Below are 20400 nucleotides of genomic sequence, written 5' to 3' on the forward strand. Positions count from 1 at the left end.
ACACACACACACACACACACACACAGAGCGAGCAAAATGGGATCTAAAAAAATTAATACTGACAGTGTCTTCCACTGGGTTTCCCCGTACGTCCTACTTTATGTGTCTGCCTTTTAGCCTTTAGACTCCTTAGGGCTGGGACAGTCTTTATATGTGCATTGTAAATGCTGAATACACCGTCAATGTTTTATAAATAATAACAACCTAACTAATTACTAAAAGTCCCTAGATATTCCGGTAGCATTAGCAATTAATGATTTGACTCCCACAGGCAGTCTAAACCACAAGCTCCCCTGCTATGTCAGTTTTCCCTCTTTTGGGCATATAATTATTATAATTTATTATGAGTTAAATGCTGGCAGTGTACTTAGCTCAGGTTTAATGCTCCATTGAAGTGAATAGTGGTTTCCAAGGGGCTAGATTTTTCTGAATTTCTCCAACAGTATATCTGGGTTCCTTGTGCGATACTGCAGTTTAATAGTTATTCTCAGTCTACTATTAGACTACATTGATACACACTGAAATCAGTATTGCACTACTGCAGAAATTTCCAGCGATGCATTTAATAGCCTTATTGGTATACTCATCCTCAGTAAATTGCATGACTTACAAATTGAGATACCGAGTAGAACTGTTCTAGCCTTGGGCACATGGCCCTCCCATGCTCCCAACCACTGGTCAGTGGTAGAGAAGAGACAGAACTTGGTTGTCATGATTATAAAAGGGGTTTTGTATTGAGACTGTGGGACACAAACAGACCCTGTAATTCTTTCAGACTTCTAGACCAATGGCTAACACACACAGTTTGTGCTGCTCAGTGTCTCTCTAGGTCCTGAAGTGGACTAGGAAGTCATGGAATGGAATCTGATCGCACTATTGGGTTCATAGTTCATATTCCATTCTGTTATAGTACCCTCCCCGCCATTTCCTTACATTCTTCTAATCCCCATTGTGGCTGTTTGAAGAAGCATGTACTTAAGCTAGTGGCTAGCTTATTATGACGAGATTGAAAATGGTCTAAGCCTGTGGATGGCTAGTTATTGCGGCAGAAGTCTCACCACAATATATTGTTTTGAAGAGAAAATATGATGAGAAGCAGGATGGTGAGTTTTGCTGCTGCACACCTGTTGGTCCATGGTACCCACCTTGTTCACCACCATTTACATAAGGGATAATGCTTTTAATACAGATTAAACTGCCTTTGTATCCAGGCTGCCTTTACCACAGTGACATGTCAAACATGAAAGAGTTAAGAGCAGCGGGGAAAAAAACAATAGACTATCTCTACCTAAAGTTCACATCAATGTGTTGTTATTTAGGTTCTGCATCATAATCTCTAGGCTCATCTATTTTGCTAAACTGCACAAACCAGTAGGGAACTGAAAAACTTAATGATCCTTGGAGAAAACAAATGGGTACAATGTTTGCTGAAAGGACCTCCCCCATGACACACTAGTTCTACAAATGCATGTATGGCAAGGCTAAGTGTTCAAGAAAGATGGCAGGTTCAGCACAAGTTTGGACACACTGAATGAAACGTAATCTCCTTTAGTGAGAGTTGTAATATTTACCCAACGCACCTGCAGTAGAAAGCTGCACAAAAACTTTGGGAGGTGTTTTCCCCCCCAACATAAAGTAAATCAGCCCTTGATCACAGGAGTGATTCCCAACTTTAAAGAACATTATGAGGCTCAGGTTAGATACAAATTCATAAGAAGAGGCATTTTGCTGCTGCAAAAAACCAAAACAAAACAGAAAAACCCTGCTAATAACCATAGTGGATGTGATTTAATTGTTCTTTAAAACTCTGCGTACTGTGAAAGTTACAGCTTTAGAGGGGCTGTTACGGAAAAGTTCCTTGTGTTAGTGTAGAATCCAATTCTGAGCCAAGAAGAACTGTGGAGGCAGAAGAGTTTGTTGGTCTTGTTTCCACAGATGGTGCCAAAGAACTTTGTAAGGAGCAGCTGACAAGTATTTCTTAATTTGTCATAGGTAACTGGGAAGATGTTGCAATAACTTTGAAAAAATAATGACTTTTATTAGCTGGTTTGTCTTGGAAATGTCTCATCCACTAGACTAAAATCTTATCACAGATATCTCCCCTTGCCACAAGAGTGTGCAGTATAAAATGGAAATGGTACCAGCTACGCAGACCAGCAAATGAATGGGGGAAGTTTAGATGAAGTATGAGTGTTTGACAGCTTGCAGCATTCACGCTAAATAGAGTAAAATCACTGATTTAATTCTATAACATAAATGTTAAGATTAATTTCCCAATTTTTAATGACTTAAAATTTAAAATGTGGGTGTAACGAAGTATAATTCTTTAAAGTGCATAAGAGAAGCTATAAAATTGCTCTATGCAATTTTAAATTTACTTTAAAAATTCTGTGTTCTTGAAATTGTTACTTCATACAGAAGAGTTACTTCATACAGCTTTAATGACACTATTTTTAATTTCTAGGGCAATTAAAGTGTAATTACAAAGTACAGATGACAGAATTTATAAACCTCAAGATGGTTTCTTGTGATTTTCTTTTTGTTCATTTATATTTCATGAGGCTTCTGCTCTGTAAAAATCCCAACTTCTCCTATTGTAGGCATTCACGTAATTGGTACATTTCTTTGTCCATAGAGGAGTCCCACTTCACCATATACTATTGTATAGATCTACTGGTACAGTTTCAGGGTAGACTGTTCACCTGTTCTGCATTTCATACACTATATATAAAAAACTTTCTGCACTGGGGCCCCCACTCACTATTCCAACTCCAGTGAAGTCCATTTTGGACTCCCCTATGTAACACACATCTTGCTATATCACACAGTATCGCCTTTCAGAGCGAGGAATAATTACTAGTACATGGCACTATACTATGACTGGATTTTGCCTTAAAACATGTTTATCTTAATTGATTACTGTGAATTATTGCACAAAGAGAATCTGGATGATTCTGGGGCTTACTGCAAACCAAAAGCAGTTATCAATTTTTGTCCAGACAATGGTGGTTTGTTTGCTCTCCCTTTGTGCGTGGCTTTGAAGATTTGGCCTTAAGGATTTTTTATGATGTTTTGTAATGAGTAGTATAGATGGCACCTCTCTCAATAGGTGATATTGTATTTGTCTTAGTGCTAAGTTGTATATATATTTTTGATGTTACACTGTTGTATATGATCAGGAGTTTTAGTCCCTCCTGTGGTGCTGGAGTTGTTACTTACAATGTCCCAATAAATCCTTTGATTTTTTTTATACATGAATATTACAGTTTCTTTACCTCCATGTTGTCAAATTTAAAGACTCTGGAAAGAGTTTCAATCAATATAATTTCTTTGAGCAGTTTTTTAAAGGGACAATATATAGGATGGGATTTATTTTAAGTAAATAACTACCTCTTAGTATAACTGAACACTACTTACAATATTAAAATGAAAAATGTTTTATACTGCACACCCTTGTGGAGGGGGGAGATATTTGTGATAGGATTTTAGTCTAGTGGATGGAAGAAATCAACCAAATCTAAGCAAAGAAATCTCTTAAGTGGAAAATAATAGGAAATAATTTACCTTCAAAAGCAGATTTAGGTGTGATCTTGATGTGCCTGTTTTACAGCCCTCTCTCTCAAATTGGGCACCCCGTATTAGTGGATACTTTTGACCTTAAACTCTCTGTCTCTTAATCAGTATATATGCTTACTATATACAGAAACAGACACTATTGCAGTTAATAATTTTGACTTTTCCCAGGCCCATTTATGAATTAAGTGGGCATTAATTCATCAGTAGCCAATTTTGGTGAGGTCTACTACTACAATAATGAATTCTATATTGGTATAATTATTATTGATAATTAGTCAGAGGCTGAGGGAACTGGGGTTATTTAGTCTGCAGAAGAGAAGAGTGAGGGGGGATTTGATAGCAGCCTTCAACTACCTGAAGGAGGGTTCCAAAGAGGATGGAGCTAGGCTGTTCTCAGTGGTGGCAGATGACAGAACAAGAAGCAATGGTTTCAAGTTGCAGTGGAGGAGGTCTAGGTTGGATATCAGGAAACACTATTTCACTAGGAGGGTGGTGAAGGACTGGAATGGGTTACCTAGGGAGGTCATGGAATCTCCTTCCTTAGAGGTTTTTAAGGCCTGGCTTGACAAAGCTCTGGCTGGGATGATTTAGTTGGTGTTGGTCCTACTTTGAGCAGGGGGTTGGACTAGATGACCTCCTGAGGTCTCTTCCAACCCTAATATTCTATGATTCAGCATTGTAGGGGAGGGGCAGGGCTGGGAGGGTGCCCCAGCCAGGGGGTCCTACCATGCGCCAGGCTCCAGCTGCTGGTCCTGGCTGGCTGGGGAGGGACGGGACTTCCTCTTCCCCTGCAAGGGCCCAGGGCCAGGTCAGACCCACCTCCAGGAGCCTCCCCAGGCTGCAGGAAGCTCCGCGGCAGTGCTGCCTTCAGAGTTTAGCTGGATGGAGCTTCCTGTAGCCGGGGGATGTTCCCAGAGGTGGGTCTGACCCATCCCTGGAGCAGCCTGTGCAGGGGAAGAGGAAGTCCCATCCCTTCCCAGCCCTACCGGGACTAGAAGCGGGAGCCTGGTGCATAGTAGAAGTCCCCGGCTTGCGCGCCCCCCAGCCCTGCCCCTCCCTGGCTCTGGGCCCAGTGCTTAGGGGCTAAAAGAGCCTTGGGCTGGCTGGGGGAGGCAAACCATGACACCCCCTGACCCTGGGGCTTTGGGCAGTCGTCCACCTGTAAAGTCCAGCACTGTCGTCCCCCCACCCAAGTGACAACCCTCCCCATGCCCTCTTATCCTCACATCTGCACTGCTGCTGGCAGCGGCACTAGCTTTAGAGCTGGGCACAGAAGTAAGGGTGGCAGTTCTGCGACTCCCCTCACCCCCCACCTATAATAGCTTTACGACCGCCCACAGCCATCTTTTGGGTCGGAACCCCCATGGTTACAACACTGTGAAATTTCAGATGTAAACATCTTAAACTATGAGACTGACTATTTTAAAATCTTATGACTGTGAAATTGACTAAAATGGACCATGAATTTGGTAGGGCCCTAATCATAATGCATATACACATAGGGGGTTGAGTTTAGGTTGAATGGGCAGCTTTACTTCTGGCTAACCTAACTCTTGAGTGTTTACTTTGCAACCTTAATAATTGTCTTTTAACATAGCTTGTTTATGTAATTATATACAAATGTAGGAACTTTTAACAATATACTAAATTAATCCATGCTCTTATATTATGCCCAGCTGCCCTTTAATGTACCTTTAATGAGTTGGCTGAGTACTTGTAGGCATCATGGAAGAAGTAGTATAGAGAAGGGATTTGAAAAATAAGAGGGTCGATAATGCCCTGCTTGCATCTGCCAATTCTTCAGGTTGGCTCTCTACTATGGGGTGGAGGATCTTGGGGTAAAGCCCCTGATCCAGATGCTTGTGTCAGCTCCATGGTGGAATGAGGTGACAATGTTTCCCTGTCTGCTTCCATTCCCACCTGATCCACTGTGTATAATACATCACTGACATGTGTACAGCTGTTTAGCATTCCTCTGTTCCTCAAAAAGAGCTGCTATGGTACTTGGCACAAAAATTTCAAAAGAGGAGTGGATTATGTAGCGAGGTCCAAGAAAAATTGTGAGCCTCTACCTCAGCACTTCCCTAGCTTTTGAGAGCTGAGTCTCCTCCCTATAGGAAAATAAAACCAACACTTCCCTTCAGCCCTGCCATATTGGCTAGGCAGTATAGAGGAAAGTTACTTTACCGCCATTCCATGCCCCCTAGGCTGTTCCTTCCTGTAGCCGTCTCCCCTCTTGGTGTTGGGGCCGACCCCTCTCGGTGAGGTGAATGGCCATAGGTCTGGGCTTCGGCCCCTTGCTGGGGCAATCAATAGTCATTTGGGCTCTGGCCACCTGGGTGAGGCAGAGTAGGGAAACAGACTAAGGCTCGCAGCTCCTGGCTGGAGCAATCAATAACAGTTTGGGCTCTGGCCCCGTGGGTGGGGCAGAGCCAGGAAACAGTCTCCCAATCCCTGGTGTAGGCCTTCTGGCTTAGGGTGAGTTGGCAGACACCTACTCCACCAGGTCCCAGCTCATGCCCCTAAAAGTGGCAGATGGTCCTGCCACTGGGTCTGCAGGAGCATAACAAAATGGCTGGAGCATGCTGCCTCACTTCCCAGCAGCACAACTGGAACAAGATCTGTTTTCCCTGGACTACTTCCCACAACTCTTGGCGAGAGAATGCTCCATCACTGTGGGGGTCGGCTTTTCAATCTAGTGGCCAGGCAACACTTCCTCTGGTTGCTCCCCAGGCTCCTCCATCTCCAGTGGCTGAGGTGTGCCTTCGCTTCCAGCAGCCAGGTGATGGTTCTGCAGAGGGCTTGGAGAGATGTCTGCTTCTTTCCCTGGTCCAGCCACACCTGAACTCCAGGACACTGCTCTTCTACTTCTGGCCCTGCCCTTGCACTTCCTGTAAGGGGGGAGGGCAGGGTGGGTTTGGCTGTGCCCACCAGGGGCGTTAACCCCTTCAGTACTGGAGGGAGGTCTTTTGGCCTTACTAGACTTCCGCTTTGGGAAATGCTCATCTACATTTTGCAGTAATCAAAAATTTGAAGTCTCCAAAACTATGGAAAAGGAATTGGCAAAAGTTTTGAGATAAATGTTGCAAACGTTTTTTTCATCAGTTTTCCCCAGTGCTATTTGGGATCCTTCTGGAGGAAAATTACTGTATAACTCTACGTGGCTACTGACTAGGGAGAGCTGAGAGTGCCTGAAGGCAGTGAACAGATGTGTAGGCTGAGGAAGGAAGGATAAGAGAAGAGAGAAACTCAGCTAAGAGGATGTGGCCTTCATCAAACTTCACATGACTTAGATCACAATAGGAAGGTGAATCCTATAACAAAGAGGGCTAAGAACTGAGGAATGATATGAGTGAAACCTTAACATTTATTACTCTAACTTTTATTTTATGTACTGTTTTCAAAGGTCTGCTAAAATGACAGAAGGCTGGTTTTTAGCCCTTTTACAGGGGATTGTGTTTCTTAGGTTTAGATTCCAAAATTTTGTTCAAAAGAAGTGAACTAGATTAATTTTATTGAGCTTCTATGGAGTTTTTCAGTGCAGGCTTTATTTATAGTACCACATATGCTAGCTGAATGTTATCGAACTGGGTTTCACATAGACCACTGTAATACATTTCAAGAAGTGATAATGTCTAGTTTTTGACACCTATTTTCAGATATCACCTCTATGCTCTAAAATAAATTGAATCATTTTCAGTGTTTAGACATTTAAGGTTTCTAGAATAACAGGCCTGCCCCTGCAATAGCCACACATAACCTAATTATCCAGCACTTTGGGTACCGTTTGAATTAAGAATTAAAGACAGAATTAGAATCTGTTACAGTAATTAGATTCTATCTTAAACCAATTGCCCTTGGCACTTCATGATCTAGAGAAATAAAGGCTACTGGCTTAATGTTATTCTGCTGTTAAATATAAAAACTCATTTTAATACAAAATTTAGTCTGAGAACATCAAGATTTTCAGAAGTCAGGTAAGTCACATTTCCTGTCCCAAATTGTTATGTAATACATTATGAGCTCAGTCCAAAGCGCACTGAAGTCAATGTCTTTAATGTCAGTGTTGTTTGGATTAGACCCTAATGAAACTAGAGTTCACTAAAGTTCAGATTTAAAAAGGAAAGCAGGAACAAAAATATTATACAATGGTGATAAAAACTTTCAGAATTTTATGACTTTGAAATGCTTGATTTCTCAACCTCATTGTTGAATTAGTTTTAATATTTAATTTCCTTGGCCAAGATTTTCATAAGTATCTAGTGATTTTGACTGCATTCATTTTTTGGGTGCCCAATTTGAGACACCTTAAAGGAATTTGGTTGTCATAGGGCAGGTGCTCATCACTTTCTGAAAATCTGCCCACATCCCCTGCCCCTACACTCAGACTTCTTTTTAAAACAGAAAAGAAAAAGGAACAAAAATTCAGGGTTATTCATCTTGCAGAGCTGATCAGAAAATGGCAGGAAGCTCCTGGCATCTTGTCTTCTTTGGCTCGTACTATAGTGACCACTCTATTGAGCTCTCCAGGGAAAGAGGAGAGTTTGTGCCTCATTACACAACTTTGTTATAATTTCACATACTACAGTTCAATTCACAAATAGCTCAGATTTTGTTTTATTCATTAAAAAACATCATTATTCCACTCATCAACCAACACTGTAGCTTCCTAGCTGTCCCTCTTCAACAACCCCTCATCCTGCCCTCCAATCTAGCCTGCACCTTCCTCTCCCAAGGTAAAACAGTGTCCAAGCTATTAAAAGAGGTAGAACTACAGAACTGATATAAAGCAACCAACAATACTACTCCTGATTTCAGGTTACAGCAAGTGGAAGAGAGACACGTTGGCCCTGATTCTTTTCTGTTACTTCTACCACTCTGTACCATTCAGGTGATGCAAAGATGTTGGAATCTGGCCTTAGCTGGCCTGCTGAGAATTTCCTTGGCATGATTGAGGTCTATGTTGGCATACAACCAGCACAGCCAACTCCTACACCAGCTGCACCCCCAGCATAGAGGGCATGGCACCTGAGCTTCATCAATTCTTACCTGATGTATGGTGCCTTGGGGAGCATAGTCAGCTGGCATAAATAAGAACAGCCACTAATTTATGCCAGAGCTGTTGGTCTAATTTACATTGGGGCAGAGGCCAGGGACCAGAGTAACTTGACAATCAGGAAGCTGTAACTGGCTCTCTGATTGGCATGACCCCCATCTAACCTGTGCTGAGCAAAGATCAGTGAAGGAGAGTATCAAGGCCTTAATCTCTTTCCTTTACCCATATACCCTACAGCTCATCCATCACAGAGATAACAAAAACTCCCCAAAGCAACAGAGGTCAACATGACCTAACTGCAAGCCACAGGAATAGAGGTACAACAGAATGACAAACAAAATGGGACCCAGAAGGCAGAGTCTCAGGGGACATGATAAAGCTATTCTCTCCTGACAGAATCCCTTAATGAAGTTACATTATACTGCATTTTTAGGTCTGCCTGTGCTAATTGTACCTGTGTGGAACTGCAGAGAGTTAAATAATGTATAGACTAAGTCCTATAAGTAGCACGGGGAGCCTGAAGGTTGGTAAATGATAGATAAAACATCTCTTTGGTCATAAGCCATTTCCTAACTTTGCTGCGCAGATTTTTGCAGGCAAGGGAGTGCTGGAGGAGGACAGGGTTACATTACACTGACAATTGATTGACAGTTAGTTGCACTGAAGGGCTGAGACCATTCGGATTCTTTATGGGGCTAGCATTTTTCTTTGTCCCTTTTATGTGGCAATCTGCCATGATGCACACTCACTCTACTTTGGAGATGAGGGATAACCAGATGCCACGCTGCCGCATCACTGGTTATTATGCAGCTTCCTCCTTCCCTCTTTCCCAGAGCACATCACATTCAAGACATATTCACCATCTCAGGGGGCTCGAATCTTCTTCCTTCAGCTTGTCTCTCCATGCATCATGATACCACAATACTAACAAGGCAACTGAGCACCATTCCATTCCTCTCACTGCTCAGTCTGTTAACTGGATTTTCGTATACATATATTTAATTTAACAGCTGTTATGATTAGGTATGATATGTAAATGAGATAGACAGGTTGCACCATATCATCCCAGTTGACTTCCAGGATTACATCACAGGTTTTGTTATCAAAACATAACAAAGCCAGATTCTAGAGAGACAAGGTGGGTAAGGTAGTATCTTTTGTTGGACCAATTTGTGTTGGTGAGAGAGACAAGCTTTTGAGCTACACAGAGCTCTTCTTCAAGTCTGGGAAAAGTACTTGGAACATCATAGCTAAATACAAGGTGGAACAGATTGCTTTGCAAAGGAAGTTAGCACATATTCTAAGGGACCGTTCAAGGTGGAGTGGCCTGTTAAAACCTCTGCAGTCTTAGACCAAAAAAAAAAGGGGGGGGGGATTAATGGGTTACAGATTGTTGTAATAAGCCATAAATCCCATGTCTCTGTTCAGTCCGTGATTTTTAGTGTCTAGCGGAGTTATGAATTTAAGCTCTCAGGCTCGTCTTTTGAAAGTGTTGTGCAGGTTTCCTTTGAGGATGAGGATTGATAGGTTAGATATATAGTGATTGCTTTGTGAAAAGTGATCACCCACAGGTGATGTGATGTTTTTGTCTTTTTCGTTTTCCTGTGTGAGTTCATCCAAGAGCATAGTGATAGCCGGGTTTCACCCATATATTATTGGGGCTTTTAGTGCACTGGATGAGGTACACCACAAGTTATGATAGGTATTTGTAGGACCCATGGATCTTGAAAGGTGTGCTGTGGGGGGTGTTGATCATTGTAGCAGTTGAGATAAGTCTGCAGGTTTTGCATCTGTTGTTCTGGCAAGGTCTGGTGCTGCTTTGAGTAGGTGTGTCCCGGTCTGTGTGGAGCTTGCTTCTGATGTTGAGTTTGGAGAGGTTGGGGGGTTGTTTGAAGGCCAGAAGAGGGGGTTCAAAGATTTCTTTCAGGATGGTGTCCCCATCGAGTATGGGTTGTAGTTTTTTGATGATACCCATATGGGTTCCAGTATGGGGTGGTAGATGACAACTAGGGGCGTGGGATAGGAGAGGATTTTATTTCTATATTGAAGCAGGTTCTCTCAGGGTATTTGGGTGGCCCGTTCCATGATGTGATCTACTTCTCTGGTGCAGTGTCTTTGTTTGGTGAAGACATTTTTGAGTGTGTTACGGTGTATATCCCAGACTTCCTCCTCAAAGCATATTCTGTGGTATCTGAGTGCCTGGCTGTAGATAACAGACTTCTTAGTCTGTTTGGGGTCGTTACTGGATCTATGAAGGTAGGTATCATGATCTTGTATATTGTTATCTGTAGGGTTCCATTGATGAAGCTGATCATGGTATCCAGGAAGTTGATGCTAGTGTGGGAGTGTTCCAGAGAGAGTTTAATGGATGGTAAATGTTTGTTGAAGTTATGGTGGAAATCTATGAGGGAGTTTAAGTCACCTGTCCAGAGAATGAAAATATCATTGATATATCCCTGGCATGTCATTGGCCTCATGGTGCATTTGTCCAGAAATTCTTCTTCAAGGTGAAGAAGTTAGCATATTGGGGAGCCATCCAAGTACCGATGGCTGTTCCCATGGTTTGGACAAAGTGTTTGTTATTGAATGTACAATTGTCATGGGTGAGGATGAAATGGGATGACAATGTATTTGGGGTGGGATATCTGAGGGTTGTCCAGTGTCTTGAAAATATTTGTAAATATTGGATCCTACACAGGCCTATCACAACATGTGGCGTACCTCATCCAGTGCACTAAATGCTTCAATAACAACTATGTGGGTGAAACCAGACAATCACTATACTTTTGAATGAAGTCACACAGGAAAATAATTAAAGACAAAAATGCCCTATCACCCCCCACAAAGCAATCACTCTATATCTGACTTATTAGGCCTCATCCTCAAAGGAAACCTGCACAACATTTTCAAAGGACAAGCCTGGGAGCTTAAATTCATAACTCCGCTAGACACTAAAAATCATGGACTGAACAGAAACACTGGATTTATGGCTTATTACAACAATCTGTAACCCATTAATCCCCCCCCCCCTTTTTTTTTTGGTCTAAGACTGCAGGAGATTTTAACAGGCCACTCCACCTTGAACGGTCCCTTAGAATATGTGCTATCTACCTATGAAAAACAATCTGTTCCACCTTATATTTAGCTGTGATGCTCCAAGTACCTTTCCCAGACTTGAAGAAGAGCTCTGTGTAGCTCAAAAGCTTGTCTCTCTCTTCAACAGAAGTTGGTCCAATAAAGATATTACCTTACTCATCTTGTCTTTCTAATATCCTGGGACCAACACAGCTACAACACTGCATAAAGCAAGATTCTGTAATTTTCAGTCATGCCACACTTCATTGCTTTCTAATAAACATAGGCATCATGTTATACAGAGAATAAGGGCCATGTTATTATCAGTTATTATTAGTACACTATCATAACACAGAAAATGTGTGGATCAAATGATCATTGGTGGAGAAAAAACTCTAGATGGTTAAATGCTACTGAATTTTTTATTTGTATAGTGCTTTCTATTACCACGATGGGTGTTTATAATTCTTGAAACAGCATGATAGAAAGGAAACAAACAAACAAAAAACCCTCCAAGAGTTTTGAAAGGGAACATAAGCATTTGTGTTTCAGGCCATAAACCAACTTGTAACTAATGGGGATTGAGAAGAAGCTTTCCGTGTGAGCAGTTTATTCCATAATTGCTTTCTTTGTGAAGCAACTAGTATTGGCCACTGTCAGTCAGAGTACTGGACTAGATGGATCACTGGCCTGACTCAGTCTAGCAATTCCTATGTTCCTATGAATTTGTGATTAACATAGTTTAAAATATAAACTTTTCTGTGCATTCTGTATACAGGTGTAGGTGTATAGGTGACATCCGGGATCCATGAGGAAATCCCTCACACTGCTAGGCACAAAGGCCCACTCAGCATGCAGTGGCACAGCACTGGATCCATGTGTCTCAGGCCCTTGGTGACCATGGAGGAGCAGATAGGCTTTGCCTCAAAATCAAACAAACAAACAAAACAAAAAACAAACCAAAAAAACAACCCTGCTGTAAACAAGTCATAGTGATAAGGTGTCAGGAACAACTGAATTACAGCAAAATCAGAGAGCTCTTTTTTCAGTCCTGATCATTTGCTCTTTCATGGTGTCAAGGTAGTAGGGGATATCAGTACTGAGAACAAGCACGTCTATAGAAGAAACTTGAATACAAGAGTTTTGACTTTGTTGTGTGTTCTTTCACTGCAGAGGGCTGCTCAATATTTCTCCACTTGCCATTGTCACTGGTGATTTTTATCATATAATTACAAGATTACACCATATCTAATATTATGGCAAACAAAATCTTGCAGCCTGGGATACAATTTTGATCTGTAATATATTTGTCAAGTCTCTCAAAAACCAGGAATCTATAATTATGTGTTGAAATGTTGCCTCACTTACCAACAGATATGGTCCAAACAGCAATAATTTTTGTGAAAGCTTTAGTTCTGGAGTTAAAGCGGCTGTGATGGATGGGATTTCGAATGGCAATATAGCGATCCAGAGAGATGGCACAGAGGTGCATGATGGAGGCAGTGGAGAAAAGCACATCCAAATAGATCCAGACAGCACAAAGTTTTGTAGGCAGAGGCCATGTATATCCTGCAAAGGAGAAAGTTAGCATCAGCTAAGCAGAGTATAAATGGATGGATGAATTTTACTATTGCTTATAACTTTACCAAACTTAACCATTGGGGCTGAGACGTTGTTGGCCTGCTTTCTGGCTCAGGCTGATTCTATATACATAGGCAGTTCTGAGAAAGATGTTAGGGAAAAATAGGCAGTTTTGTCAATGTAAACCCATTTCTCCAGTTTTCTTTGAAGAGCTCTAGCACCTGCAGGGTTTGGAGCAAATTTAGCAGGGGGACGGTCCTGGGCGCAGAGACGTGCATTTTGTTTTTCCTGTGAAAATACATACCGATTAGACCAAGTTATAAGAAAATTGGCATTTGCTCATGCTCAGTAGATCTTATGAGAGGCCTGCTGCTAAAATCTCTGAAAGTTCCATTTGCACTAAGCCTGCTCCAGTCCCACAGTGCTAACCACACTGAAGGTCCCAGGCAGAGAACTAGAGCTCCAGATGGGGATGATGTGGAAGCTATAGCAGCAGCTGCTGCTACCCCTTTGGCACAGGGCAGGGTTTCCTAAAGTGTGTGTGGCATTTGAAGGACTAGCTGGGGGTGTGTGGAACAGGGGCAGTGCAAGTTTCCCCATGTTGTCCTGCTAACATGGCAGGGTGGAAGGGGAATGCAATTGGCTTAATTTTTCTGAAGTGTGTCTCAGTTTTCAGTCTGAGAAATACTGGCCAAAGAGCATAAAGTGAGTGGAAGCTGAAGGGAGTATAGCTCTCCCTTCCACTAAAACCATAGGAAGAACTCCTCTGCTCTCCCTCTTTCTTGGCTGGAGCAGTGAGAGCTCCCCTTCCTGTTTCAATATGCTCTGCCCACCAGGGAAGGTGTGCTGAGTGCTAGGGGGAGACAGTGAGTTCTAGTCTCAGCTCTTCCACTGTACACTTCATGGTCCTTATTATTAAGCAAGGCCTTCCCCAACCTGAGGAGGCAGGCAAGTATCATTCCTCCATATTACAGATGGGATAACTGAGAAGTATCACGAGGTCTGTTGTGACAGAGTTGGGAATAGAACCAAGACACCGGATTCTGTGCTGTGCTTCTCAGAAAGTGTCGTATAGAGAAATGGGGAGGAAAGTTGGTTTTAAATCACCTTTGTACCTCCCAGAGTCTGGGCTACTCTAAGAGCTGGGTCCATCCTCAACATAAATTAGGGGTCCCAGAGACTGCTCTAATTTACAGCCTTACACAGATGCCCATGGGATTCCTCACAGCTCAGAACTGCTGCAGCACAGAGCTTTGCCTCCTTCCCCTGGCATGCCCCTATGCTGAGGGCTGCAAGAATGTGAAGAGTACAGCCAGAGGCCCAGCCCTGGAGGAATTCCCCAAGTGGCCACTCTGCATCCTTTACAGCCCCTATATACCATTCTGGGGACCAGAATTTGTCCGTAGATTTAATATGGTAGACTCAAGTTTCAGCCACTTAGCCACAATGCTTTTCTGAAGGGATGTGCCAAATTTATGTGTTTGGCTGTGCATATTCCCCTCCAGAGCCAGGAATATAACCCCAGGTTCTGGATTCCCAGTATTTCCCCGCTGTCCAGCAAACAGTTATCTAACATTGGCGAAACGTGTCATGTTCTTCTCTAGTGGCTGGTCCCCATAAAGAGTAACGTCCTCCTCCTCCTACTACCAGTTACTTCTTCAACAGAAGCAGTAGAGATCTGTGCAGTGGATTGAAAGGTCCTGGGCTCCAACTCTACTAAAGATATGTGTAGAGGAACAAGTTTCCACATGAAGAAATATCCCTTTGTCTTGTGTTCAAGGCACTGGACTGCTATGTAGGAGAGCTGCGTTCTATTCCTGCTTCTGCTACAGACTTCCCAAGGGATGTTGGACAAAATGTTGTTGTAATGACTACGCACAAGGAGGTTGAGTTAAAGCTGCCTGGGCAGAATTTATTTTTGTCATTTCTTATCTTTTTAATCCTTGACTTTGCAACCTTAACATTCTTTTAATGGATTTTTTTTGTATGTATCTATAGAAAATCAGAGAAGGGCCATTTTTTTTATGAAGGTAGTTGTATAGCACAAGTACAAAAGGAACCCAATCCCTGTTTGAGTCCTGGCCGATATTGAAATACAAATAATATTGTATGTATGTTAATACACACCCACACCCACACTTCAAATTGAGGCCCAAGCCACATTCAAATCTGCATTTCAACCATTTCTCCAACACTCTAAAGTTTAGAGCGTTCATATCCAGGCTTTTGATCTGGGGTGCTAGTAATTTATATGTAGAGGGGGCATTCAGACCTAAGGGATAATTTCTGTTCCCACTTAAACCAATGGCCAAACTCTTACTGACTTAATCTGGAATTAGATGAGACTCTAAAAGTCTGAAATAGTGCTGAGCAACTCTCCAGGTGCTGAGTGCCCTGATGATGGGAGTTTAAGGTGCTGGCTCCTCATAGGATTGAGCTCTTAAAGCCAGATTATCAACGGTATTTAGGTGCCCAACTCCCATTGATTTTGAGGATCTGGGCCATAATGACTTCTGGTTTGAGTTCAGTGCAAATAGCACCAGAAGTGCTTTGGTGCCTGGGATAATATGATCACATGTTAATGGGAGTCTGGAAACTGGCTGATTCCTGGCCTTTTGCTTCTGATAGTTGGGGTGAAGTTCTTAGTTCTGGTGCGGGAGGGGGGTTCTCTAGAATAAACAGTTTGCTGGTCATTGTGATGCTGATAATGTAGCATGCTGATGCTGCATTTCTAGGAAAGCTCATGCCAGAATGACTGAGTGATTTTTCAAAGGCATGTATCCTGGAAAAGGATCTTTCCTCTGGCAAAAGACATCACACTGCAAAGGAGAAAAAAAGAGAGGAAAAAATAGAGAAGAAGCAAAGTGAGAGTTCTTCCTCTGTCAAATGGAGGGGACGGAGTTTTTCTCCTTTGCAGTGATCATGCAGCTGCCCTCCTATTGCTGTGTGTGTATTAAATATTGCAATTAAAATAAATGAATGGTCACAATTTAATATGGATTTCTGAGCAGAGGCAGGGATTAGCTTCCTCAGTGGCAGGGACTGGCCAGCAGGAGTCTCTGTTGCATGTGTCAGTGAACCATCCAGGGCTTGAGTCTTTCACTTATCTCACAAATCAAGCAATTACTGCGTCTCTGGCACTATTTTTCATTAGCTTCCCCACTAGCAAAGGTAATGATACTACTGATACAATCGGTCACAGACCCATGCCAATTCCAAACCTAATTTGATAATACTATTTAGGGTAGTTTGTCTCGATCACAGGGAAAGTGAAAGAGGGAGATTTGGAAATAAACTCTTATATTGCTGTTTCCTAATAAAATCTTCCTAAAGTTACAGTTTAGTGGCTGATGATTTAGCTTATTGAAACAAGCCTAGAAGCTATTTCATCTCATGTCTCTTCTCTTCTTGTATTGGGTATTTTTCTAAGTTTTGAAGGAAAATTACACAAAAATAGGAACATATTTTCATTTAACACTTAGGCTGCTGCTTTTCAACCTTCTCTGCTGTGTAACAGAGGCTGCTGAGGATTTTGGTCAAAATAACAAACTTCCGTTACCAATCTCAATAAACTGTGTCACAATTCAATTTACACTTTCAAATTACTCATTAGAATAGATAGATAAAGATCTTGATATTTGATTATTAATTTGTAAATGTTACTAACAATTGGGCACAATTAAGTCTATCTACTTTTCAGCCTCCTTCAAAACACTTATTCCAACATTTCATGGTAGCTAATGAAATTTAAAGGTAGACATGTAAATAAGGATCTCAGTGGAAAGATAATTATTTAGAATTGCAATGCTTGATTAAAAAAATGAAATAAAATAAAAAATAGAGGCAGGCTATTTTAACTCTGAGGGCACCAAGTCATTAATGCTTCTGTGCCTATTTGCAGAGCAAAGTAAATGACAGGACATTACTTACTTATTAGTAATACTGAAAACTATGCATCAAAGATAAAACTGATACAACAGAAAGGACACAATATCTGATAGAAATGATAAGACAATTCCATCAGAATCAAAGTGGCAAATTGACATTTTGGATTGTGTTTAAAATGTCCATACTTAAAAGTTAAAACTAAATAAACATGTAAATATTGCATCTGTTCTTTACATACATTTACCCCTTATAGTTATTTTTCACCTTGCACAGGGAAGTGGCAAGAATATACCTTAAAACTAGCCTGTATTTACATTTTCCTTATCAAGCTGAAATAATAACAGCGTGTGCATGCAATTTTTAAAAAGCTACATGTATGCAATAGGTTAGACAGGTGATACTCACCATACAGTATGGTTAACATTGACACAGGCATGACAAGGAAACCCAACAGCATATCAGCTATTGCAAGTGACATTAGAAAATAATTAGTGGCATTCTGTAGCTTTTTCTCCAGTGACACAGCCATGATAACAAGAATATTTCCAGCAATGGTTAGAACAATCACTATAACTGTCAGCAGAGCTGGCCAGTTTTTCTCTGGAAGATGAAATAGTGATGAATAACACGGCGGAGTCAGGCTACCTTCACATGAAAGATTAGTTAGGTTTTCGGAGTCCACAGTCAAGTTAAACAGATGAGATGCATTAACCTCTCCAGGCACAAAAACATTTTTGTAGAGTCTTCGCTCATGATTTAATTGGATTAAGGAGTTTGCAGTTGGGTTCTCCTCGTCACAAAGAATATCCATTGCTAAATCTGAAACCGGGGAGGATGTACAGTGAAAAAACAGAAAGTTATAACCCTTTGTCACCATCAGGCTTTATATTCCTCTGTTCAAAGCTGATGCTGGTGGAAAGAAGGGACTCTTTTTTTGTTGATTGTTTTTTCATCATTAATATGACTGAGAAAACTGATGGAGTTATTCTGGTTGCTCAAATACTTTTGTTTTCAGTTTCATGTAGTCCAATATCAGCATCTATTAAAAATCCAGTAGAAAAACAAAACTAACTTACAGGCTAGAAAATGTGGACTCGAGGCTTCAGAGAGCAAAAACATTGGCCAAAAAACTTTTGCAACCACCAGGACTCCCTTCTGTAGCTACATCCTATTGCTATTGGTAACTGTAATCACACAGTTTTAAACACAGCAGTATGAAAATAGCTTGCCATACAAAACAGCAAAGCTCTCTGTGCTCTGCATTAAGAAAGTTGATTAAAGATTCCATTCAGCATCTTACTCTCACAATAATTAGATATGCTCTTATTTATAGTTCATCTTCAATGTTATGGCTGATAGTCTCTGTCTTCTGTCATATTACAATATCATTTTAAGTCTCATACCAAAATTACAAGTAATGTTCCATATTGATTTTAATATGTAATGTAATGATTACTTTTTAGCCCAGCATGGCTTCAAAATAGAAATAAAATGACTAAGTACTACAAGTATCAAAAAAAATACAAGATAAGGTAAGACTTACATTGTACTTCAGAGCCCACACTCAAAGTGCATTAGAGTCACTTTGTACCCTGCTTTATTGTATCCTTCACTGTGTTATCCACTTTTGTGTCCTTTCTCTTCAGTCTCTACAAAAATGATTGTATTTTGATTACAGTTTTGTTGACTTCTACACTGTACATTAGAGTGAAGCCAGTTCCTGTGCTGCGAGTCTTGTTCCTTTCTTCTAAGAGATGGGCAGCTTGCTGTCTCTTTCCTTGTGCTTTCCCCCCCTCCCTCCCCAAAGGCAAACTACATTTAAAATAATAATAATATTAGAGCCCTTCTCAAAGTGACACAAAAGAAATCACACCAATAGAAGGAGCAGTCTCCACAAAGGGATTACTGATTTCAACAGGAATGTAATTTCTTGCTCACTGCCTTCTTCAGTTTGTCAGACCTCCCACTAGCTAGATGTCATAAACTGCAAGGTAGCAACAGCAAAGGAGGGCAGACCAAATAGGGTCTTTTTTTAATAAATACCAGCTTTTTCATGTTATCATTTGGAGGGCTTAGTTTAAAAAAAATTACATTTTTCATTTGTATAGGATGCTGGGTAAAGCAGCTGCATGTGCTGATAATATTTTACAGGGTGAAGTTTTTAGGAAGGCAATAAATAAGTCTCGTAATGGTACATGCTGGTAAAATTGTAAACATACAGCTTTTTCCATCCTAAAGGTTGCAGCTTTTATGCTAACCCTAAACTGAATTAGTAACATTTAGATTTTTATAATTTTATTTCTGGGTCTTCACTGATGTCATAACCAACTTGCCAACAGATGTTTATTATATATATGTAATATATATATCTTGATAATAAATACAATACACATAACATATATATCCTGATGACTGCACTGCATATATACCCTGATGTCATTTTTATTTGTCAAGAGCTGGAAGCTACAATTAACCTCAATAATCTGTTTGAAAGAAAAGCATCCCAAGTGAAGTAATCCAATCAGGTAAACACTGTCCAGATTAAATAGTGAAAATAAATGCTCTTCCAGGATTACGGCCTATTCCTTTGTACCGTTTGTACCAGGATGCCTGTGGGGAAACTAGCTAACTGATAATGAGACGTTTGAGGGTAACTGAGAATAATTTATGTGTTATGTTGAAAATAAAACAAGCTACCTATTGGATGTGGCCAATTACCACCTTACTAATGTATAGCATCCCTTCCCCCCTACTCATAGACTATCAGGGTTGGAAGGGACCTCAGGAGGTCATCTAGTCCAACCCCCTGCTCAAAGCAGGACCAATCCCCAGACAGATTTTTGCCCCAGATCCCTAAATGGCCCCCTCAAGGATTGAACTCACAGCTCTGGGTGTAGCAAGCCAATGCTCAAACCAGTGTGTGTGTGTGTGTGTGTGTGTGTGTGTGTGTGTGTGTGTGTGTGTGTGTGTGTGTGTGTGTGTGTGTGTGTTGAGCTCTTCCAGCCTTCTTCTATCTAGGTTCTTATATGGACCTCATCACCATAGTATGTGAGTACCTTACAATCACTGGTCAATTTTATCCTCACAGCACTCCATTTTCCAGAAGGGAGACTGAGGCACAGAGTAGATTAAAGCTGGACTCAATTCAATAATAGTGGGGGATTTCAATTATCCCCATATTGACTGGGAACATGTCACCTCAAAGTAGTTTTGTTCAAGGTTGC

At 41.2% G+C, this 20400-nt stretch overlaps 1 protein-coding gene across 1 annotated transcript in view; it reads right to left on the minus strand.

Moving 5' to 3' along the window:
* Positions 1-18230, minus strand: part of HTR2A (5-hydroxytryptamine receptor 2A) — a 44253-nt gene extending 26023 nt beyond the window's left edge. Inside the window, exons 1-2 of the mRNA XM_034759459.1 lie at positions 17582-18230; positions 13076-13276 (exon numbers count right to left, since the gene is read on the minus strand). Coding sequence (XP_034615350.1) covers positions 13076-13276; positions 17582-18053 — 673 coding nt within the window. The 5' untranslated portion in view covers positions 18054-18230. The remainder of the gene's footprint in view (positions 1-13075; positions 13277-17581) is intronic.
* Positions 18231-20400: the final 2170 nt, after the last annotated feature.

Source organism: Trachemys scripta, chromosome 1, assembly GCF_013100865.1.
Source record: "Trachemys scripta elegans isolate TJP31775 chromosome 1, CAS_Tse_1.0, whole genome shotgun sequence".
In the NCBI taxonomy this organism is placed as follows: domain Eukaryota; kingdom Metazoa; phylum Chordata; order Testudines; family Emydidae; genus Trachemys; species Trachemys scripta.